This window comes from Morone saxatilis, unplaced genomic scaffold (genome assembly GCF_004916995.1).
Source record: "Morone saxatilis isolate NCDOM2014 unplaced genomic scaffold, NCSU_SB_2.0 Contig1, whole genome shotgun sequence".
NCBI lineage: Eukaryota > Metazoa > Chordata > Actinopteri > Moronidae > Morone > Morone saxatilis.
The window spans coordinates 6,921,814-6,946,123 of record NW_023339651.1 but is presented as its reverse complement, the minus strand read 5'-3'; the positions used below and the strand labels follow the sequence as shown (position 1 = coordinate 6,946,123).

The window sequence follows — 24,310 nt, the reverse complement described above, 5'->3', positions numbered from 1 at the left end:
TCTGTTAAACCTTATCTGATTCTGCAGTAGATGGAAAGGAAGTATCCATACATTTTACAGTCTTTCTGAGGAACTATCACTGCCAAGAGGGTGAGACATTGATATCTCAGTGGTTTTCGTGCTGCCCTTTTCCCCATATGTTACAAAATCCTCCAGTTTGGCTACAAGCATGTCCAAGGAGCCAAAATACTGACCGTATGCGTTTCATTTGAACCCGATAACCTTGCAGCTATATGAACTGTTCCTGCTTTGTCTCTTGACTGTATTGAATTGCCTTTTTACCCTCCAGCCAAGAAAGAAAAGACCATTTTAAAATGAATTATCTCAATGCTACTGATTTTCCTTGTCAAAGCTAGTCAGTGTAGGTTTGAGGGTAATGAAAATGAGAATTGTGACATTGAGATTACTGTATACACGACCAAAATGCTCAAAAAGATACAGTAATGGGAATACACTGTCTTTTTTTATGACTAGGCATACAATAGCAGTGATAGAAAAAAGATTAGATGTCCTTGGTCAGATTTGAATGATTTAGAGAAAATAAAGAAAGAAGTTGTTCACCATCTGAAAATTGCGGCAGTTTATTGTCAGGCAGATTTAGCAGATTCTCCTGCAGTTGGAAGGGATGACTCTGGAAATCAATGTGCTTTTGTCAACTTATCTGTCAAAGCAAATTTGAAAATGGCCCAAGGCATATTTTGTGGCTGCGATTCCTTTAATTAATTGGGGAATTGAGATGTGTGCTGTGCATGAGCTTAGGGCTTGCTGTGTGTGAGCTGTTATGTAGTGATGGTGTATGAAAGAAAGAAGGAAATGTAAAAGTGGCTTGGCTATTCTCCCATGACAAGATTCTGACTTTCAAGCTGTGTCTATAGTCTAATGTCCATGTTAAGCTAATGAATGAAGCTGATAATTCATAGTCAGCCCACATTGAGGGCAACCTGATGGTTTTCAGAAGAGATCAAGCCGCTAAGATGTGAAGAGGGTGTGAAGAGGGCCCATCCTCAGGTGACAAGACCTTACCACATTAATTTGAAATTAGCAAGACATCTGAACCATTACAGCTGTTTGAAGGCAGCTTCATCAGTAGCTGTAGTCTGCGGCAGCCGTTTGTGAAAGAGCCCCCCTAGCAAAGTGGTAGTAGCCATTTGCAGTCTGTCAGTTCGCTAAAACAGAAGTCCTCCCCAAGCAAGCCCACGCTAAACTCAGCTGGGATTGACTAATCACTGAATCAGTGCCAAGAACTTATAGTCACCCTCATTTCCAAGTTTTTAATATGGTGATTATGATAATGTATTTTAACCCAGTCACAGTACCGGGCCAAGTACATTTACAAATCAAAGTCACTCTCATCCTTTATCTTAATGTTACAATTTTGTTTTTGTCCCATGTCTTTCCAATAGCCATCACTGAATGCATTTTAGCTACTAGATCTAATGTTCTTGTGAAATGGTCTATGAAATGATGCTGTCAATACTGCCGTATTCATAAAATAAGGACCGTGTACCATATGTCCACAAAATGTGTGCCAATTAGCACCTGGCTGCTGATTGTTGTTGGTCCCCACATGTACGTGTCCGAGGTCTCACTGTTCTTCTTCTTCATTGTCCTTCAGAACAAAATGTTCATGTACCGTGGGAAGGAGTATGAGCGGAGGGAGGATTTCGAAGCACGTCTTCTCACGCAGTTTCCTAACGCAGAGAAGATGAAGACGACCACACCACCCAGTGAGGACATAAAGTGTTCCTCTGGACAATGTATCCTCAGCACAAATGAGTTTTTGTTAGAAAAAAAGAAGTTGTTCAGATTTCATCAGGTTGTTTTTCAAAATTTCTTTTGGTGCAGCTGCTATGTTAAATGAAAGGAAATAATGTTTATTATGCTTTACAATGTGGTTATGCACCTTATGAAGTAATTGGAGGGGTGGGAGACAATCAAATAAAAAAATAAATAATAATGTATTAATGTTAATATCATTAATAATACATATATTTTTCCAGTAACAATGTGTATCAGAATGTGGTCGTAGAATTACATATGAAGTAATGAAATTCATGTCAAATGCAATTAACTGCCTTTCACTTGTAAGTTATAAAACAATGCTTCACATGTATAAAACAAAACCTCCAATAACTTTTAATTACAATTTTCTCAAAATCATTGGTTTGGGTAATAGAATTCTGTTAAACGATAAGATTGTATTGTACAATTGGATTTCATTGAAGTTGATTAACAATAATACAGAATTATAACTAGGTCACAGTGAATTGTATTTTATTTATTTGAGTTCAACAGTTTCATATTTTTCCTTGATGTTTCTGCTGAAGACATTCAGTGTTTCACGGTGAAACCCATCCTAGATCTGCCTGCCAAGTTCCAAAACAAGCCGGTCTCGGAACAAATAGTGAGGTAAGCAGGATATCCCCACTCCTCATTTCTTTACAATTACAGAGTGTGTTACTCAAAGTCACACAGCATGAATTTCAATCCAGCAAGCCCAATTTACTTTTCCCCCAGTCACTCAAAAACAATTTAGAGAGCTTGTGATGACATGCAAAAAAAGTGCATTAGCATTTTTTAAGAGTGTGGCGTGTTGAGGGCCGCTGTGGTGAAAGTGATTAAATCTTGATGTAAATGTGTGTCTGTGCAGAACAAACAGCGGTTGACCTTCTTGTCGTTCTCGTGGATATTAACTTGCACCAGCCATCTGCTATTAGTGACTGTGCCAAGTACAACATTGTTTCTCTGACATCATTAATACCTTTGTGTCACACGCAGGGGCCACAACAAACATAGGGGGCCCTACACTCCCACTTGTTTGCCCAATCTGTACGCCAGCCATCACCTAATCACTCATCTGTGCAAATTCACTTTGATATGCCACCCACCGCATCAATGGACATAATTAAAAGAAGACATTTACTTGGAAAACCTTTAGGCAAATATACCTGCGCACTGATCTTATCGCAAGTCTGCACCATTGGTCACATCCCCTTGCAGCAGTCTGTTTGCTTGTTTGCAAACTGTGTCTGATTGGAATATGTAACTCTGTTAATAGCCTAGATAAGACAGCCGTGTTTAGAGAGGGATAGAGGACTGTTCCACACCAACTGTCTGTCCGTCTCTCTTTCTCTGCCAACTCTGTCCTCTCTGTTTAGTTTTTCAGCTCTCATCATGCTTTTCCGAGGTTGTCTCTCTCTCTCGGTCTCGCTCACTCTCTCTCGCTCTCTCTCGCTCTCTCTCGCTCTCTCTCCCCCATCTCTCTGTTTTCTCTCATTTATTCTCTCATTCAGTGCAAAAGATCAACAGTGCATAGCAATGAGACTGAGCTGTTTGAGCCAAAGGGGTCACAAGCAGCAGGCAGAGCACACACACACTCCTCTGACCTTGCTTTGTCCATACTATGCTACTGCATCACCTCTAGCCTGTCAGCTAATGACATGTAAAAGGCTTAATTGGGGTAGCACAGCTGATCTGAAACTGCTTTATTAATCTGTTTACTAGATCAGAAGCTCAGAGGCTCCATTTTTTTTAGGCTAATGCCACACTTCTTCAGCTAATTTTGGGAATGGGTCTCATCATGTTCACTGAATAGTGTGTTGCCCTTTGTGACCATGTACAAAAGGGAACATCTGATTGTCAGTATAAAATAAAGGACTCAAGTACCAATAAGACCTGAGTCCAATATTTCTGTAGTTTTAATGTCACACAGCTTTGTGTGGTCTGGTCATTAGCAAAACATTAACAGTCCTTAGTAGAAAAGTTGTAACTTCCCATCTGCACACAATTATTGGTGCTACCACAAACATAAAAGGGCAGTGGTTTTGGAACATCCTGATTCCTTTCATATTTTATTCATAATTGTTTGCTAATAAAGGCATGCTCTTCAAACCATATGGCGTTGTTTTAGGAATGGGGAATGCAATATGCTGTATGAGGATAATAGATCCGTATTCATTTCCCCAGGAGAGTGTCAGTGGATTTTTGTCAGCAAGAGACCCAAGACAGAAAGATGGAAGAAGAGCAAGTCATGCATCTTATGTGGGGGAGCATGTATGTGCCCAGACAGCTGCTCCCACAGCCACTCTGTAGCACCATCGTTTGCATAGTGCGAAAAGTCTATTAACCTGATTTGGCAAAGTTCATCCCTGCCAGTCGTGTGCTTCTGTCAACGTATGCTGCAGCTTCTCTACATGTCTGACATGACGGACTGACTTCAGGGGCTGCCAGTGACGTGTGTGATCCAAAAATGAATTTATTTACCATATAGATGAGGCCGGGCCTTAGGCAGCTTGTCAAAACCAACATGCCTAAATGCCACAGTTCCTGGCAGTGCTAGCCAGGAGGGGGCCTGTCCTGTGTTTGACCTGAAGCAAAGCAATCAACCTTTGAATCAAGCTGTAGATTGCCCCTAACAGTTTTAATTTACTCAGGTGCTGATTTTCTCCCTCCCCAGCTTCTACACAGTAAATGAAGTCCATAAATTCCAGTATTCCAGGCCAGTGAGGAAGGGGGAGAAGGACCCTGACAACGAGTTTGCGGTAACTGTCTTTTTTCCCTCCTCTATGACTTAGCTTTTATTTTATTTGTAACATTAGAAATCCTCAGAATTGTCATGCTTTTATAAATGAAAAACTATGAAAAAAATATTATATAAATAATATTTATATTATATATTTATATTTTATATATAAAAGATAACATGAAGGCTACTTGGTATTGAACTATAATATAGAACATTTGAGCAACAGTGGTATGTGTTTATACATATAATATATATATTATATAAACAGCTGAGTCGTATGTTCCTAGGGGAAAAAAATAAATTATATATATAAACAAGTGACTCAGCTCCACTAATGGGGCAAAAAAATGCACATTTGCTAGATAATGTACTGAAAAGGGTAAATTACAATGGGCTAATTTTTGTCTTTTTTTTATCAGTTTCCTGCTCATTTGTCACGGTATCGCTGCTGCTATTTTGTTATTTATTATAGGATGCTGTTGGATTATTGTTTGAGGTTTATGCTCCACACATATCTTTAGGGTTTTTTTTCCAGCAGAGTAAATCAATAGCATAGCAGAACTCTCATTTACGTTGGCAGAAGATTTTACACCAAGGAAGAGTGATACAGAGGATTTTATTTTTATTTTTAAACACAGGGAAAATGGTTGCCAGCAAGAAGATCCAGACTAAATAAAATTGTTGAAAGTGGTCCAAATCTGTTTGCGTAGTGCAAGTATAACTGCTGAGACTGGATTTTTAGTACATCTAATGAATTATGTTTTGTGCACACTTAATACCCAGGTACACAAATTAAAGCCATTCACGCTTGCCTCTGTCTGTTTACTGTGCTGTGTTACTGTGTTACTTTAGCAAAGCAGGATGATGTATTTAACTCATCTCAGAGTTCCTCTATTAAGTTGTCAGACTGATTTCTCTGTGTTGACAAAAAGGTGATTGATACCTATTGCTAGCATATTACACCTGTCAAACCTCTTAAACGTGTCAATATACCCACATCTCTGTAAATTTCCATTCAACCCCCCCCCCCCCATGTTTTTATTCTTAAGAGTTAAAGTTATTATTTGAGCTCCATGTTTGTGTTTCAGAGGAAATTCCATCTTCCATCTCTTATTTAGGCTGTCTGTAAGCGGGACATCTCCTTCCCACCAGCCCACCTTCAATGGGCTTTGATTGAACAACTATTACATCGTCTTGCTCTCATTCATGCAACAGAAATCTTAAAGATTGTTTCAGTGTGGTTTGGCACAAAAACAGAAGCAAATTTATGTGGTGCCTTGTCATGTCAGTTGATTTCCTTTTTCAGAGTTCTGATTTTGTTTTTGTCATTTTCTCAACAGAACATGTGGATTGAGAGGACCACATACACGACAGCCTACAAACTTCCTGGCATCCTGCGCTGGTTTGAAGTCAAGTCAGTCTCCACAGTGAGTATGAAAGGCCTCCTAATCAGATGAGGATCTGCAGCCTTGCTCAGAGGCAATCGATATGATTTGTCTACTTAAGCTGTATAGACAGCCGTGTGGACGCAGGCGTGCCACTCCCCAGTCTAACGACAGGGCACGTTTTCTCTCTGCCAGAGGGCCCACATCGATTCACCAAGCACTCCTTAAAGCCTGTTTGCACTGAAAATAGCTACACAGCACAAATACAACTAGAGGGGAGTTCAGAAATTACTCACTGTTGATTTTCCTGTAATAAAATTACCTGGATTGCTGTATCGAAAACCATTTGAAGAGAGGATTGTCTGACTGCAACAAACTGACTTTAGTGTTTAATGTATGGACACATTTCCCCTCCATCCCATTGATACCACATTAAAATTTTAGTATTTTAGCTCTGTTGTTCTGAGTAATTAAAATGCTGGTCCGGTGTCCACATTTCAGGCTCAGATGTTTTCTGTTGGAGGAGGGAGTGTGGAGAAATTAGTACAGTAATATAAGTTGGTACACAAGAGCCGTATCACTTATAGCCAAAACCCCTGTCTCATCCTTTTAACGTGTTATTAGTTTATCCCAAAACAAATGCACTACTTAGTGTAATTAGCCTGGGTAAGTATCCCGCAATCAATTACTCTTTATTTGTAGCTTTGATTAGTCACTTTAATGTCTGTGCTGGTGAAAGCTTTAGAATGGGGGCACCTCTCCTCAGACGTTTGGTTTAGCCATGGTGTATGCTACATTCTGCTCAGTTCGCATTCATAGCCGTAAAAATAGCACCACATGACACCCACACACCTTGGGCATTTAGCTCACCGAAATGGCCCTTCTGGTTGCTACATCCTTAGCACAATCAGCCCACTACCAAGATTTGATCCCACACTAACTCCTGAGTCCATGCAGTGAAGTGTTATTCTCCATTGCCACACTAATTCAAAGCAGAAGCCTCTTCCTTCAGGCTGGGTTGGAACATACTGTCAGGAGCAGCTTGCCCTCCAGATGAGCCAGGGAGAGGCCAGGTCCCTGAGGTCAGACTCTCTATTTAAAGCTTAATGACTGGGCTGCGATTCACCAAACTAAAGCTGCCCATCTGACAATGCTTTTTTTCCAAGCTGGCCTGAGACATACCGGCACAATTTGTCTCCCTGCACAACATCTTTCTTTTTTCTGTCCAGGGTCTAAATCTGACATTTACACAATGCTACACATGTTTCTTCTAAATACTTACTAGCAAGCTGGGAGGAGGTGGTATTTTTTCTACCAAAGTAATGTGATTGCCTCCACGCGGAGTTACACGGCTGAGTTGGAATTTACTTTTGCGCAGTAGTGGAATTAATGACAGCATTTCCAAGTATTTTATTCATCTTTTCTCAGGATTGCCAATTATATTTTGTTGACATGGGAATTGAAATCCCCCTACACCAATGCGCTATCCATCTTCATTTGACAGTTGCAGGTTCATGTATGGGCGCAGTGAAAAATTATTCATTGCTTCTCTATCTTACATGATTTATGTGTGTAGTTAAGTGTTCCTAAGCCCGTCTTCTAATAACCTATCCCTAGCCAGTGAACACAAAATGTTTCCGCTTGATTATTGGGATTACAGACAGTATTGATGTATGTGTATATATACTGACACTGGTGAATAAGTCACAAAAACATCTGATGACACCTTCACTTACTGTGCTGCACAGGAGGAGATCAGTCCACTGGAGAACGCGATGGAAACGATGCAGCTGACCAATGAGAAGATCAGCAGCATGGTTCAGAGGCATCTCAACGATCCCAACCTTCCCATCAATCCCCTCTCCTTGCTGCTGAATGGGATTGTGGACCCAGCTGTCATGGGAGGTTTTGCCAACTATGAGAAGGTAGTCAACATGAAACTATTTTTTTTTACTTTAGCAGAAAACCTTAAAGGCAGAGCTGAAAAGTAACTAATTGCATGTAACTAATTACATGTATTCAATTTAGAGGTACTTGTACTTCACTTGAATATTCCCATTTTATGCTATTTTATACTTGTATTATACAACCCCTAGGTTGGGAACCACTGGACTAAGCTTTCTAACTGTGCTAACACTCGCCAATAGGGGCCATTTTTTGCAGAATGAGTACTTTTACTTTAATACTTTGAACACATTTAGCTGATAATACTAAAATAAGTATTTCTACATTGCTGTATTGGCACTTAAAGGAATAGTTTGACATTTTGGGAAATACATTTTTTGTTCGAGTTAGATGAGAAGATCAATACCACTCTTGTGACTGTCCATTAAATATGAAGGTAGATCTGGGAGACAGCATAACGACTGAAAACAGGGGGAAACAGCTAACTCGGTCCTCTCCTGAGGTAACAAAATCCACCTACCAGCACGTTTAAAACTCATCACAAACCTAACATAACCTCGTCTAGTTCACAAAGTGAGGCTCTCAGCAGAGAAGCATTTTATATTCCTGACAAAGAAATGCTGGTGGTATATAATATTTCTCAGATTTGATTTCATGCTGTGGAATCACATCACAATCTCATGCATATTTCACGTCCCCTAAAATCTCATGCAATCAGCCTTAATATTCTTATTGCTACAGTTGTGACTATTCACTCACATATTATTTCCCTCTCAACATCATGGGTCTTCATGAATCTGTTTTTGTTTGATGTGACCCAGGCCTTTTTTCTTTTGAAAGTCCCAAGACTCAATCTTCCTTGTGTCCAGTTTCTCATCACATTTCTAGAGCTCTCACTGGTTTGTGAGCTGCACACTCTATTCACCGTAACACAATAGCAACTCATGTGGAAGGGGAACTCTTTTTTTACCCTGTTTGATGATAAAAAAAAAAAAAAAAGTGATAGCCTGTTGGTTTTCCAGCATATATCATGACCTGGAATAGATTCATATTGGTCTTGGGAAACGGTGCAGTATGAGTCAGAGGAGGAGCGACATGAATTCTTTGCCCCCAGGTCACTCCTTCATCTCAGTGAAATAGTGCAGGTGGTGTAGGAGAGACGAATGTCTTGACTACATTTCTCTCATCTTAACAGCCCCTCCCAATGCTTTTCCCTTCACTCATCAGTTTTTTTATTCCCCGCTTCTCTTTTCTTTTATATATATCACAAACTTCTCCACATTTCAGATTTTTCCTTCTGTCTTACTCTGAACTTAATCCTCATTTTCCTCCCGACAAACTTACCCCAGTATATCTTCTCTCTCTTCTCCAGGCCTTCTTCAATGATAAGTACATGCAGGAACACCCAGAGGACCTTGAGAAGATAGAGAAACTGAAGGACCTTATCGCCTGGCAGGTGAGACTGAAGTTCATATGGTCATAGTAAACCATCATACTGTAGTTTGTAAACGATCAGTCTGTCCCGCCAGAGATGTCAGGGTTTACGGAAAATACCTGCTTATCACAAATTGCATGCTCATTTACTTTCAAAGATGACATATTTCATCATATTCCATGGTATTTCTTTTTCCATGAAGGCATGGCCTACAGGCAGTGAAAATACTGAAACATAGATGGTATGGAGAAACATAAAAGGCATAAAAATGTGAATCCCTTTTCATGTGAATTGAGGTATCTTAATTTGCATGAATTTACTTTGGGCTGCTTGCTTATCCTTTCAGCTGCTGAAAACAAAGTGGTCTTATATGTGCGTTACTGTGGTTATTAAGAGTTTTGATTGACATCAATCAGGCACCATGCAGTGTGTTTTTTACATATGAAGGTCCTTCGTATACACAGTGGAATGCTCAAGGATATATGTTGTATATTATGGCATTCATATCTGAAATGTTATATCCTTACTAAAGTGCTGCTCAGGTAATTTTGAAAGGTTACGGCTGAAAATATAATATCATATATAATATCATTGAAGACCTTGTGAGTGCATTGCCAAGAGTGTCCAATGACAGTAAATGAAGTGAGCAGGGGGAAAAGTGTGTTAAAGAGTTCAGTGGAGATGGTAGCGATGGAGAGTGCTGAAGCAAACATTCTGAAGTTAGGGAGGATGCTCCACTGCGTGAAGAGACAGCAAGAGATCAGCATTGGCGTTTTTGCGAGCTCTGCACCCTCAGTGAGCCTGAAGGAAGTGCACACACAGCAGACAAGAAATGCACACACTCATTGTTGGAATACATCACAACTCGTGCATATCTTTAGCTCATTTGTGACTCATCTTTGATTTATAAATTCCTGGCTATCTGCTCTTTAGAGGAATAACAAAAACTTGCACTCTTTTGGGATTTTTAGAAAGCTGCACTGTAGGTTTGTTTTGCTTGCTTTCCTAACTCCTCAGCTCTGAACTAAGGGTCACTTTAATACTCGGGAAGTCATAGTTCCCTGCCTTATGGTTCACAGAGGAATTGGGCACAGATACGAGAAGTTTCTCCGTCTGTTTCCTAACGCTAGTTGTGAGGAAAAAGAAAGTTAATTGAATTTGCAGTAGTTGTTCTCCTCTCCGTTTTTGTAAAATAGGTCAACTTCGTGCTCTGCATCTGTGGTGGAACTCCTCCGAATCTGAGAGTTTGGCTCTTTTGTGTTTGCGAAAGCTTTTGTCTTTATAAGGCATGATTCACAAAGGGATATGCCTCTGTGACTTATTGGCTGCTTATTTGGTCGTCAAGCTTGATGTCATGATGCTGCTTAAATAGTTATTTTGCCCTAGAAGAGGACTGTTTTTTATAATTAGTATTTTTACATATTAGTTGTTACTCAAGTTTTTCCACATTAGTTTTTTGAAGACATTCAAATTGTGTGAACATGGAGAAACGTAAGATATTACTAACTAAAGTAGAAGTTGCCAAAGCAGGTGAGGGTAACCTAAAAATAAATGTGTCGCTACTTCATTACTCCTGGAAAGAAGTGAATATCACAAATACATTATATCTGACAAGGTTGGAGTATGCCACTAGATTTTTACCTTTAACACCTATCAGTTATTTTTATATCCATCTCGAAGCGAAGGCACTGAACAATAATGTCGGTAAGACTACTTTTGTTTCAAAGCTTTGTGCTGCTTCCAGTGTGATGCTCAGATGTGAAAGCGCTAAATCCATTTCAGCTTCAGCTTCTGAGATTTCAGCTGGACTAAAATAGTGTTAGAAATCACACTGCAATTTTGAAATGATCCTCCACCCACAATGCGCAGTGCTAATTAGCAGGAGCTCTGTTGTAATACCAGTACAAGACAAACGAATTGCACTATCTTGGCAGCTATGTCGGGTTAAAAATGTCCTTCACATCAAATGTCCTAACTAAGTGTTTGAAATCATGATGGTATGTATCTTCCATACAAAAAAAAGACACGATTGAAGTTGTTTGGTGTGATCATCACAGCGACATGTCATAGAGAAAGCACAAATGCCGCGCCCACGTCAAACATACACACAGGGAACTTTTAAAGAGATGACTAAGCCAGAGTTGTTGATTTGAAATGGTATCAGCTTTCTCCTTGCCAGAGTCAGCATGCTTGTTTATCCCGTGTCTTGAATCTGTCTAAATGTGACAAATGAAGACAAGCCTGCTCCAGTGAGCAAACTAAATGGTTCGAAATGAGCCAGTGTGCACTGTTATTCTGAAATACCCATTGTCCTTGTCCAGTAATTAGAGAGGAAATGAGCAACTGGAAATCAGGAAATTAGGTATTGTAAAAAGCTCCCTGGCAAATACAAAGTAGGTGTTTTCAGTGATGTTTCTGGTTATAATTAGCAAACGCTCTAGACAGATGCCTAAATTAGCACCTAAAACGTCTCACTGCAGCATGAGCCACTCTATTAAAAGTTGTTAAGGATAGCTCAGTGATTAATATATTGACTCACAGATCTAAGGCGCCCATTTTCACCAGGGCATCAACAGAGTATTGGCATGTATACAAACAAAATATTTCAGTGACAACTTTGCTTTCTTTACTGTGTCTTTTGATTAAGGTGCTTGTTCTTTTGGTCCTTTCATCTCACATATAGTACAGTCTGTCTGCTTATTAGTCTGCCTGACTCACCACTGGCTGTGTACATCTCAGAGACCTTTGTGACCTTCATGAAAGGTCTTAATATGTCATCATAGCCTTAATACCAGGCATCTCAAAGGCAATGTGGCTGTCCCAGCACCCTGGGGTGTGGCTCAGAAGTCAGCTCACTGTGCATTAGAGAGAGAGAGAGAGAGAGAGAGTGACAGGGTTCAGCTAAGAACATTGGGCTCTGAGAAACATTGCTGATATTAAATAGCAATGCCATTTCTTTCATACTTCTTGTCAGCTGATAATACCGGCATTCGCCTGTTTGTAAATGGGGTTTGGGCTTCATTTATAATCACGTCCACAAAGTGCGGCTTGGAAGGTGAATGTTTAGTTCAAAAGTTGTTTGCATGGAAATGTGGCGGGAGAATATGTGTGAACATAAGGAAACATCAGCCCTGCAAGAAAAAGTAGTATTCATTTCATATTGCAGAGGAACATCCAGTCCCATTCTTTTTTTTGTTGTTCTAAATGCTATTTAGTTTGCTCCATATTTACAATTAACTTGTATGGGTTTGATACCCCAGGTTTTTGCGCCACATTTAAAGCTGCCTAAACTATTTTCGTACACTAGGGGGCATAAAACCTCGGAAACAAACTCACAGAAACCCTTTCTCAAGTGTTCCTGACTAACCTGTTGTTGCCACAATTGAGCATCTGTGGCTCACGTTAGTTGTACATAATTGGCAGCTATTCAGCTAATTGAATCATTGGCCGTTTGATCAGTGGCATAGAAAAATATGTAACTCTTCAGCTGTTGCATTTTCAACTCAGTTTAACAGCCGCTCATTTATTTTGGCACATTACTGTTTTGTGCTGGGAGGGTAACATCCAGCTTGTCTGACCTTTTTTGTTAGCTTTCTGCAGTTGAATAAGTGGTTCTGGTATCTGGCTTCTTAAAATAGATTAGATAAGAAGATTATTATTATTCTTTTTTCTAGTTTTAATTAATTTAAATCAATTTAAACTACCCCTACACACAAAATTAAGACAATTCTGTTTTTAAAAAAAAAATATTTTGTTGTTTGTTTGTAAGAAGAGAACAGGTTTTGAGCCATTTGTTTGGCCTGCGAACAACAAAGATTATATAAAATGATCATATAAAATGTATAAAAACTGCTGTTTACATTGTTTGTTAAGTATGATGTTAGAAATAGAAATAGTCTCAGAATTTTGCGCTTTCTTGTAGTACTTGAATGTTAAAGTGACTCTCCTGTAAGATGACAATATCAGCAGTGGCCCCAAGCTGGTTTGAGATTGGTACCCTTGGTCTACAGTATACAGTCTGTGCTATTTTTTGCAGTATGCATTGTTAGTCTTTGTAAGCCAACCTTCAGAGTGAAGTCCCTGCTGGGGTTTTATAAATGCAGCCCTAGGTCTCCAGTGTCTAATTATCTGATATTAACATCAGCCTCACATGAGGTAATACCTCTAAATGATATCCTAAATCATAAACCTGCCGTCTCTGTCAGAGAGGAATTCAAACTTTTTTTTTAAGTTTACTGTAATTAAACTACTGAATGTGTGTATGTCTGTATGTTTGTGTGTTTTTGTGTGTGTATGTTTTAGCAACCTTGAGCCTAAGTGTCTTCCACAATGAGCTTATCTCGGTGCAGCCACCAAGCAGAATTCTGTTGCCATGCCGCCACTCAGTTGCACTCAATCATCCTAAGGTCTATAAAAAGATGTGGGTATCCTGGGAGACGTGAATCTTGCCTCAGCTTTCACTCTAACAGTTTTTTCTCCCCGTTTCTGTCTTTTTAGTTTCACAACACTTCGTCCCTCTGACTGCTCTCTCTCCCATGTCTCTTGCTCCTAACCTCTTTCCCCTCTGTCTCTCTTTCCTCTTTCCCTCACCTTTTCTCTCTCTCTGCCTCCTGCTCTCCTCTCCCCTCTCCTCCAAGAGGTCCCAGCGGTGATGATGAAGGTGCTCAATATCAGGGGAAATCCTTGCAGGGTGTCTGTAGCCTTCTCTCATTTATCTTTCTGTGTCAGAGCTTTGGTTTTGCGGAGCACAGCATAGTCACTAACATTCAGTGAGTGAAATATCCTCCATTTTTGACACTATGATACATTTTCACACTGATCTGCTCACTGTGTGCTTCCCCTATCATAGGATGCTTTTTAATATATTAGTGAAATGTATTACACGTGGCTGAGAACCTAAGGGTGTCTGATTTTTTTTTAAATCAATAACCTTATAGATGTGTTTCTGCATTCGTATTTTCTCTTTCCCTGTTAATAAGCCCACCACATGTTGAAACGTGTAAATAAAACATGCACCGTTTGAGATTGTTACAAAAGGTTGCATCACGAAACTGAACTGGTGTTGTGTGCCAGCTGAGCGAAGTCGGTTCTAGCTGTAGCCTGCTGTGGAGGGGCAGGTTGCCCTCGGAGAAAAGGAAGAAAGGCGAGCAGTCTTGAGGGAATCAGAGGTTAGCACACACATGGCCTTCTCTTTACTGGCCCACCTATGCCACATACTTCACACACTTCTTTGTACTCTGAGCAGATTCTTTGTTCCATTTGCTCAGGGTGAATTTGTTAGCCGTAAAAGCTACTCTACTAAGGATGAGGCACAAGATGCACTCTGCAGGTTAGTGTTTCCTTGTTTTTCCAGTGTGCACCACTCTGACTGGCACAGATTAATATAAACGTTTGAATTGAATTCCCTGTAATGTGTTTTCTTTCTTTTTTTTACTTAAAAAGAAAAGGCATAAGCTGCTTTCTTTTCACTTTTAACAGTTTTTCTCATATATAGCAGTGAGACAGTCAGGGAATATTTTTACAGTTGCCATGGGAAAGAAAAGGTCTGCTATTACCACAGATGACTGTATTGTACTGCTGGTTTCTGCTATTGTTATTGTGCAACTTTTCAGTGCCTTACCACAGCTAAAGATGGCATGTAGCACTGAAACGCCAGGTTCTGACTGAAACCTGATAACTTAACCTGTGATTTCAACCAGGAGAGAAGAAAAAAAATCACTCAAATGATGACTCCCCAAGAGATGTCACTTCCTCCTCTTTCCAGATTTAGTCAGCAGACCTTGCTGACACAGACTGTGGCACTGGGGTTTCCTAATTACTAGTTTTCTGCAGTTTCAGTCTCTCCCTCGCTCTGTCTCCCTCTCTCCTTCTACCTGAGCTGCCTCTGTTATGTGTTTAGATTTTGCTATTCGCCAGCTGCCTACAGTGTGAGAGGCAGCAGTGTGCTGGAAAGGGTGCATTGCGTCTTTATTTGCGTCAGAGGTGGAGAGGAAAACATCCATCACATGCAGTACATGCCTATACATGTATTCTGTCTATGCTTTCTCGTTGCCTTGTTTAATATACCTGTGTTATGATGTGTTGATGTTGGTGGTGGGAGGCAGGGGGAGGGAGTGTCATGGCAACAGGCTTCTCTAATATCGTCTACTTTTACCTGGATAAGGTTGCAGTGCACACAGACACACTCAGGCTGATGTACGTTCCCTGCTCGTGTTGAGTATGCACAGCCAAGGGGCCAAAGGTCATGTGTGCTGAATGTGAATGTATGTGGCGTATTCCTCTGATGAATGAAGAACCGACATGCAGCTAACCTCTCATCTCTCCGGGGTATGTCGGATTAAAGTTTCTCACGCGTCTTTTTTGGCCCCACCAGATCCCGCACCTCGCCGAAGGTGTTCGCATACACGGAGAGAAGGTCACAGAGGCGCTGAGGCCTTTCCATGACCGCTTAGAGGCCTGCTTCAAGCAACTGCGGGAGAAGGTGGAGAAACAGTATGGAGTAAAGTCCCTGGTAAGAGCTTTTGCCTGTTTGTGACCTTTCTCTTACATTAAAAATGCTTTGTAATTCAGTCTGCTCATTTTTAGCAGGCACTTATGGAATCTGCAGTCGTTTCTTTTATTTTCTTCTGGTGTGTTTGGCTTAAGATTTTTAGGAAATTAAGGTTTATGTTAGCGTTTTAGAAATCCATTATGTAGCATTCTTGTTTTCCTGTTTCTTTGTTTGGCCAGGGACGTTTTTGCATTTCACAGATGCAATTACTTTGTGTTATCTGAAAATGTCCATTCTTCAAGACTGTGTTAAAGTAACTGAGGAGAGCTGTGTTCCCTATTTGGATCTACCTTCCTGACAGAGGAAGCAGGGTAAAACTGTTTTAAAACGCAGTGTGTGAATCAGCACATTAAGATTTAAGAAAAATTTAACTTAAGAAAAGAAACATTAGGACATTAAGACAACAATTAACAGCATTTGAGTTTCCTTGTCCTTTTTCCTCTTTCCTTTATTGGGTATGTCCTCCAAATGTGCTTAGAACATGCATGTCAGACTTGCTTTTACTTTTAGCTGAAGTCAGCTCGTGGGATGCTGCTACCTCCCATCTCTCTCCTCCTTTACAGATTTAATTGTTGCTTGGCCAAGCTTTTCCCTCATGCCTGTGGTAAAGGGGCCTTCACTCAATTTAAAGGGAGAGGGTGGTGACCTTTCAAACGAGAGAAAAGCCATCACTTTCCAGGGTGTGATAATAAGGTCATCCTATCAGATGTGTGATGGCCCCTTTCTTCACTTGAAAAGAGTCTTTAAATGCAGAAGAGTTCATTGTTAGAGCTACTGTCACCAGATTTCCATTCCAGCCGATTCTTTTTACAGAAGTACAGACATTAATAGTTCAACCAGAGTTCTCTTTGTCTTTTTCCCCGACTCTTTGTTCGACTATGTTGCTGCAGTTTGGGCTCTATACTGTACATAAGCTATGATAATGCTGGGCGTGACCTTCACTCTTACAGTTTCCCTTTCCCTAAGTGGAATGTCATCCTCAATGTGTATCTCCTGTTGTCTCTCATAATATGTAGTCTGTTGGACTACATTTTCACTCTGTTGGTGGGTCCACCACTTTGGTCCAGACTAAAATATCTCAACAGCAACTGAATGGATTGCCAAGTGAAATTTCAGTCAATTTATGGATTCTAAAACCATGAATCCAATGGCATTTCTGAAATGTCTTGACAACTATTGGATGGATTGCTGAGAAATTCTGTGTAGACATTCGTGCCCTGCTCATTATGATTTATATTTGGTGATCCCTTGACTTTCCACGTAGCAGTGTTTTAACTTCTTTAATACTTTGATTTCTGAGTAAATACCTGCAAAATTAAAGTCTTCCCCATAAACCTCGACTTGACTTCAAGTATGGTGCTAATTAGCAAATGCTAACATGCTAAACCAAGATGGTAACAATGTAATTGCTAAACATCAGAATGTAACAATAACATTGTCAGCATGAGCATGTTAACATACTGACATGGCTGTAGACTCATTGTCTTGTTAATAGCGTTCTATAAAAGATACATTAAGGCTTAGAGAAAAGTATTTTGGGTCCTGTTTTCTCAAATGACAGGAATCTATCATAATGCACTGCTTATACCTCTTTAGCTTCTCCTCCTTTGCTCAAATTTTAGATGAAAGATGGCTGCACAAATGCAATCATTCATCCATTTCTTCTAAGTGTCATTAAATAAAGCATATAAGAAATGTGTACTGGGTTGAAGCTATTGTACACTAAGTACCTTAAAAATAAAAAAATGCACACATAACTTCAAAGCTGTCATTGACTTTTTTAAGCTGAATTCTCTCTGCATGGTTCTGTTTTTCTTTCTCTCTACGGTGTCAGCCGACAGCAGACGAACGGCGGGGGCCTCGTCCTCACTCCATGGTGCGCTCCTTCACCATGCCCTCCTCCCAGAGGCCGCTGTCAGTGGCTTCAGTCACCTCCATCTCCTCTGACAACTCCCCCTCCAGACCTGGCTCAGATGGGTAACACCTGGTTTACAGTTCTTGAGGGCATAAACCACCATACATCCTCCTTGGCTTTTGGTCATCTCATTTAAGCAGTTTAAAAATATTTTTTTGGATTACTGTTTTGTAATAATCCCTGTCTTTATTTTGACAAGTCAGTCAGTCCTATGTAATATTTTACAGAAATTCCATTTTCATTTAAAGATGTGGTTAAAAAACATGTTTGATTGAACCATTATCATATTCTCTTCATTTTAGTTTTGCCCTGGAGCCTCTCCTGCCAAAGAAACTGCACACCAAGTCTCAGGACAAATTGGACCGGGATGAGCCTGAGAGGGAGCGCAAGGACAAAAAGAAGGAGAAGAGGAACAGTAAGCACCAGGAGATCTTCGACAAAGAGATGAAAACTACGGAGATCACTCTGCAGCCCGCTGAAGCTGTCATACTATCAGAGACGGTACTGAAAAAGTGACCTGTGTCTTACTTCTCATCTCTTCCCTCCCCCTCTGCATCCTGTAGTAAATCTGCACCCTTCTTTTCTGTTGCTCTTCTGAACCATTCTTTATCCTCCTGCTCTTCTTTTCTTTTCTCTCTTGTACTCCATCCTACACAAGTGCAATGAAAATTTGATTCTTTACGGTTCACAAAGAAGAAAATACTGGTGATGTGAAATGCAGGCACTTATTGGCACATAGAATACAAAGATTTGGACTGGTAGCTGCTCTGTATTGCAATGCATTTCAAGCTCGGTGCTCTCCCTCAGGCATCATCATGACACTTTCTTTTTGTCAAGGGTGGTGCTACAGACATATTTGTGGGGTGGCATGGAGACTTTAAGGGGTGGCAGAAATATATGCTGATTTAACAGTCACATATCAGTATACTAATATATGAAGATATTTTAACTAATATTATTGCAGCACATTAGTAAAACTATAGAAATAAAAGAGAAATATCTAAAGGAGGTATTATTATCTTTATTTTCTTCTCTCCCTAATCTTCTACCTTCTCCTCTCTACATCACACTGCTCACATTTCTACCACTCCCCACCTTTTCTCTTGGCACTCTACATATCTTTATCTGCCATGCTCGTGTCCCCCTTTACCACCGCTGTGTCCTCTACAGCCGAGAGTGTTGTATCACTGTGTTCTGCATGCCCAGTGGGAAGTCTCCTTGGCTAACGGTGTAAAGATAAGGATAGGAATGGGTTCCCAAAGAGGCCCCTGGGAGGGTTGGAGCCGTCTGGCTTGTGATAGAAGCCTACTGCCTTAGGGGTCAAGGGTAGAGCACCTTAGGGGTAGTTACAAAAGCAGTAGGATATAGTAGTTTCAGTTGAAGTTATAATCTGGAACACGTAAATAGAGATAATAGCGTTTTCACCCTCAGTACAAATTTCCGTTTTGTTTTGGTGTTCTAGGAATAAAAAACCCATCTCTGAATGAAGTGTGTTGTTATTTTCAGCGTCTCTCTTGTGGCTCACTTTGAGTTTGGCCAATTACAAAGTTGTTTGTTAATGTAGCCTACAGTGTGGAATAGCCCTGAGGAAATATCTTTTCATATTCAAATTCCAGCCATAATAAAGCCGAGAGAGCGCAGTCTTGCATGCAAACAATGATTTGTAACCACAAATAAGATATTGCAACCCAACGAGCACATTTATCCAAATGGTTTCTCTTTTAGGAATACAAATATCTGACTTAATATGTGCATGGATACACAACAGTCCCAGTGGAGATGCAAAACTAATTTTCTCCTTTAAATTATCCTTTATTGATCTTCTGCTGTATGTCATCATTGCCTCAACTCATTTGCCACACAGTAAATTTTGTTCTCAGTTCTGTTTTATTGACCTTTGGAATTTAAGAGAGTGTTTTACTTCGAGCTCTCAGTAATGACCTGATAGTGACTACTTCTTTGTCTTTCTTTGTGCTTGATCACTTAGATCAGCCCCCTGCGGCCTCAGAGACCAAGGAGTCAAGTTCTCAGCCAGATTGGTGGAGACCGTCGCCTCTCCGTGTCCCCTGGACCCCCTTCTTCCTCCTCAAACTCCTCCTCCTCACCGGGACCCCCTCCCATCACACCCAGGAACAAACTCTCCTTCAGCCTGCACACTGGTTCCAGTAAGAGGAGTCTTACTCAGATCTCACTCCCATTCCAACACACACTTTGTTAAGAGCTTGTATCATCTTCGGACTGGAGCCTCCACAGTCTGTGTTGGCCCCTCGCTGACTCCCTCTGACTTTGTTTTGCCTCTTGCGTCAATCTTACCACATGCTGTGCTCCACGTGATGATGCTCATTTTGATCTAAAACACTGAGCTATGTGTCATCTTAGCTACACTTCTTTAAATGGCCATGCTAATTATGACTGTCAGCACCACACATTTACCTCTAAATTTATCTCTTTGTCACTGAGCTGGCTGCTAACACCAGGATCACACATAATGGGCTCAATGTGTTGACGTGCTAATCAAGGGTGCTCATTAGCAAAAGACAGTCTACTGTTTCTGTTCTTAAAATTCACATGCATTGCTTCCTCTCTTAGAGGCTTAAAATGAACAGTGCAGTTTGTTACTTGATCAAATCATTTTCATCGGAGCACCTTTAAGTCACAGGATTCTTTTGTAACAATATGTGGTTTGTAGCAACTCATAAGGGCGAGATATCCTGACTTTTAATTGATTGTATCGGTCAAGCTTAGGGTTAAGGTTAACCCTAACCCTAACCCTTAGCTTGTGAAACTCTAATAGCATAGCAACTATTAGCATTTTTTTTATCCTTCGAGCCTGGTTAACATCAAAGTCTTGTATAACATTTGTAACACAGACTCTCCATTATAAATTTATGTTAACACTTATTTCTAACTCCCCCCATTAGTATTTTAAACTGTATAATAAATGCTTAGTCTTGTAAAGCCAAGATAACCCTAATGACATAATCAGGTTCGAGCATTAAATTTCATACGTGACCTTGGAAATGATATTTCACAAAATATATCCAAAGATCCACATGCTATCTTTTCTGAGCCACAGACGACTTAATACAAAAGCAGTTTAGTACAGTACTCCACATGACTACTGATCTTGATGTGTAAAATCAATAAAGTTCCCCTTTAAGTGTGTGCAGGAGCTTTGCTCTGTTCGATTTCATTATCTCTATTTTCTTCTTGTTTCATTAAAACATACACTTAGTCTTAATAATAGAGAATTCAGCATTATAGGCAATGTGATTTATTTTGGGTCCCAGCTGTACTGTTTAAAAAATACCCATGTAGTTGGATGATGAATGTGAGCTGATGAGTGCCCTCTAACACAGATCTGGAGCTGAACGGGATGGGCTGCTCTGACAAAGGTGAAACCCCTCCCCCGCTGCCTGTGAAAGGCAGCACGGCTGATTATGGCAACCTGCTAGATAATCAAGACTTGACGAGTCCCTCGACGCCTCCACCACCCCCACCACATCAAAGGGTAGGTGTTTTAATTAGGGCTGAGAGGAGCTCCTTAATGATGCATGGCACTTATAATGAAACAAGAGGCCAATACACGCACCTGACATTCGGGTCAACTCCTCCACTATTCCCTACCCCTGTCCTGTGCTCCTGTGCGTGTGTTCATGTCTACATGCATGCATACATGTTTCACACTCAACATTTGTGGTTGTACTGCATTTGTGTGTGTCATTTTTGTAATGTGTCACAGAACAGTGTAGGCATCAGTCAGTTAGCAGCAAGAGCCTACACCCGCCTGTCCACCCCGCTGTTATTTATACTTGTTCCTCCCAGCCGGCCCAGCGCTCAGACGTGATTGATTGGATGATTACTTTACCTCTCACATCCATCAGGAGCTCTCCCGCTGTTAATCAGCGGCTCGTCTCTCCACACTCACCGACGTCTACGCTAGCCATCCTCTCACCGCGCCACTCCGTTAACTAATCTTATTTATCCACCGTCACGGCCCGTGGACAGGTAGTAAAACGGAGCCTCTGCACACAGTGTGGCAGCAGGCTGACAGTAGCGTAGTGAGAGCAGATGTTCTGAGTGACAGCCGCTCTTCATTTACAGTCCTTGATGGTGGTGGAGTTGAGGTCATTGTTGAACATTACTCCTTGTCTGTCAGCTCTGTTGTGAACTCAGGTGTCTTAGGAAGGACAGAGTGCCATAAACATTTCAATTTCCTTTCCTATCTAGATGACAAGATTTAAATTTGATTTTAGGTATTTCAACTAATCTTTCTTATGATTCTAAAAGATCACATGATCTTCAGCCGCTATTATCTTCCATTTTTTTGACCACATAAGTATGGTTTATATTCATAAAAATAACATAATAGTTTTACTTATAAATGAAAAATGAACCTTTTGTGTTTCTCTGCAAAAATAAGGCTGGTTCCCCTGTGTTTTTTGCAAAAACAAAACATTTACCAGCATTAGAAAACATAAGAAGCTTAGATTTAGGTGCCTGCGTGATATCAGCCCAAGCATCCAATAGATGTGGAGTTATTAGCTTCCATACAACAATTTGTATGTCATAATGAAAAGCAGCAGATTCTTGCTCTAGCAAGGCTGTCTCTTGCCCCCCNNGTGCAGTCCTTTGCACAGATGTGCAGACTCATTGGTTGAGGTTCAGCGTGTACTTAAGGAATTTAAGGCACCATGATCCACTAATCTGACATAGTGACCATCTCAAAAGACAGAAATGTTGTGTAAGCTAATCCTGGCATTAGTCCCTGAATGAAAAGACCTGTCAATCAATTTGGGAGTGATAGCAGCTTTACATCCTGAGTTTTTAGTGGAAAGTTGTCCTTATTTGAGAAAAAGGCAATTTCAAGGTTACGGTTTTGTCTGTTTGCAGCACCTTCCACCTCCTCTGCCCAGCAAGACCCCTCCTCCACCTCCTCCGAAGACCACCAGGAAACAGGCCTCCATCGATTCAGGAATTGTACAGTGAACAAAGACGCTGACAGTAGGACCAAACAACACACTGACAACACAACAAAAACAACATCAACAGTAACCGCTCCCCCCCAAAAAACAGCAGTTGTTTTTACCCACACATTCCTCGTTCCCTGTCCCAGCTTGACAAGATGAATACCTCACTGCAGCCCTCCCCTTCTTATCATCTTTTTATTTTTTTTCCTTTCTTGTTTTGCCTTCAGTTTGACGATGATGCAGTCTGCAACAGGGTGCACGTTGCAAATTTGAGTAGTCACTGAATTTAAAGATGCTGTCTACCATGCCACTTCTACCAAGACTTTATCAGGACATTGTGTTCAGACAGATAAGCTTGGACCAACAGCCTTCCAATACTGACCTACTCTCAAGTATATGAGAGCACATAGCTCAATAAAGAATAATCTCTTTTTATTCACATTCCCACTATGTACAGAGGTTTGTATATATGATTTTATTTTATTTCAGGTTTTTTGTATGTGATTTGATCATGACTCTTTTTGTATTAACGTATCATTAGTTTAAGTGGCATTTATATGAAACAAAAAAGGGCTTGTAGGTTTTGAATTGACAGGGACTTTACAGAGTTGGTATGTGAGAACCTATCATGGATTTTATTGGTAAGATTTTGGAATGCACATACAACTAACTCCTATCGCATTATCATTGTTCAGACCTTGTCCTAGATTGCTGTAACCTTGGATTTCAATAATATTGACTGTTCCCAATTCACTACTGACATGACTTCTGAATAAACTTTCAAATGTATGTATTTTTAAAAAACGATGTCTGCCTCATTATTTTGGTCTACAGCGAGAGATGCTGAAAATAGATGCGAGTGTTCTCATATATCCGCAATCCAAAACAAACTGGCAATCTGTACGTGTTTCTGCACTTCTACCCCACACTCAGTAACGAAGCTTTGTGCCTGCTTGATTGACAGTCATCACAACAGCCACTTCATTATCAACACACAGGCGTTTTATACCGGGACGTGTTACGCCACAGAATGACTTCTATATAGGCTAATGCAATCTCATTAACATAATGTGTCCGCTCACCAAGCGATCATTTCTCTCTTTCAAAACTGAAAGTGTGAATCTGGAATGTGGCCCATATTGGAAGAATACTTTAGCAGCGTAGATGAGCCAACAAACCACAAGTGCCAGCTTTGTCCTGCTTCATGCAAACTTGAGTTCTGCTTTTATAGAAAATGCTGAAGGTCATACTTAAAGACCCCCTCCAGACATGTATTAAGACATATACAACAGTACTTGTAACAATAATGTGTGTCTGATATGTTTTTCTATATAAGTAAGTATAATTTCCACCTTATATTCCTCAAAAAGGCGTCTACTGCTTCTACCACATTAATAATTCCAGACTCTATGGATATGCAAATTCTGTTCATTTTGAAGGTTTTCCCAATGGACACTGGTACTACTTCACTCTAAAGTCAAATCTCAGTGTATTTGGACCAGGTTTAACTTCCAAACTATTTGTGATGTCACAAATCATGCTCTAGGCCCCCGCCCTTTTTTAGAGCACAGATTTTCATTCATCACAGAGAAACTTTCCACTTCCAGCAGATGAATGTGAAAACA

At 40.4% G+C, this 24,310-nt stretch overlaps 1 protein-coding gene across 2 annotated transcripts in view; it reads left to right on the top strand.

Moving 5' to 3' along the window:
- dock1 (dedicator of cytokinesis 1) overlaps positions 1-23,469 on the top strand; it is a 168,131-nt gene extending 144,662 nt beyond the window's left edge. For both annotated transcript variants that reach the window (XM_035664062.1, XM_035664070.1), the window contains exons 41-52: positions 1,616-1,757; positions 2,328-2,409; positions 4,457-4,541; positions 5,866-5,952; positions 7,659-7,835; positions 9,188-9,271; positions 15,624-15,761; positions 17,635-17,777; positions 18,018-18,216; positions 19,703-19,880; positions 21,075-21,226; positions 22,609-23,469. In XM_035664062.1, the coding sequence (XP_035519955.1) occupies positions 1,616-1,757; positions 2,328-2,409; positions 4,457-4,541; positions 5,866-5,952; positions 7,659-7,835; positions 9,188-9,271; positions 15,624-15,761; positions 17,635-17,777; positions 18,018-18,216; positions 19,703-19,880; positions 21,075-21,226; positions 22,609-22,704 (1,563 nt within the window). In that variant the 3' untranslated portion in view covers positions 22,705-23,469. The remainder of the gene's footprint in view (positions 1-1,615; positions 1,758-2,327; positions 2,410-4,456; positions 4,542-5,865; positions 5,953-7,658; positions 7,836-9,187; positions 9,272-15,623; positions 15,762-17,634; positions 17,778-18,017; positions 18,217-19,702; positions 19,881-21,074; positions 21,227-22,608) is intronic.
- The last annotated feature ends 841 nt before the right edge of the window (positions 23,470-24,310 follow it).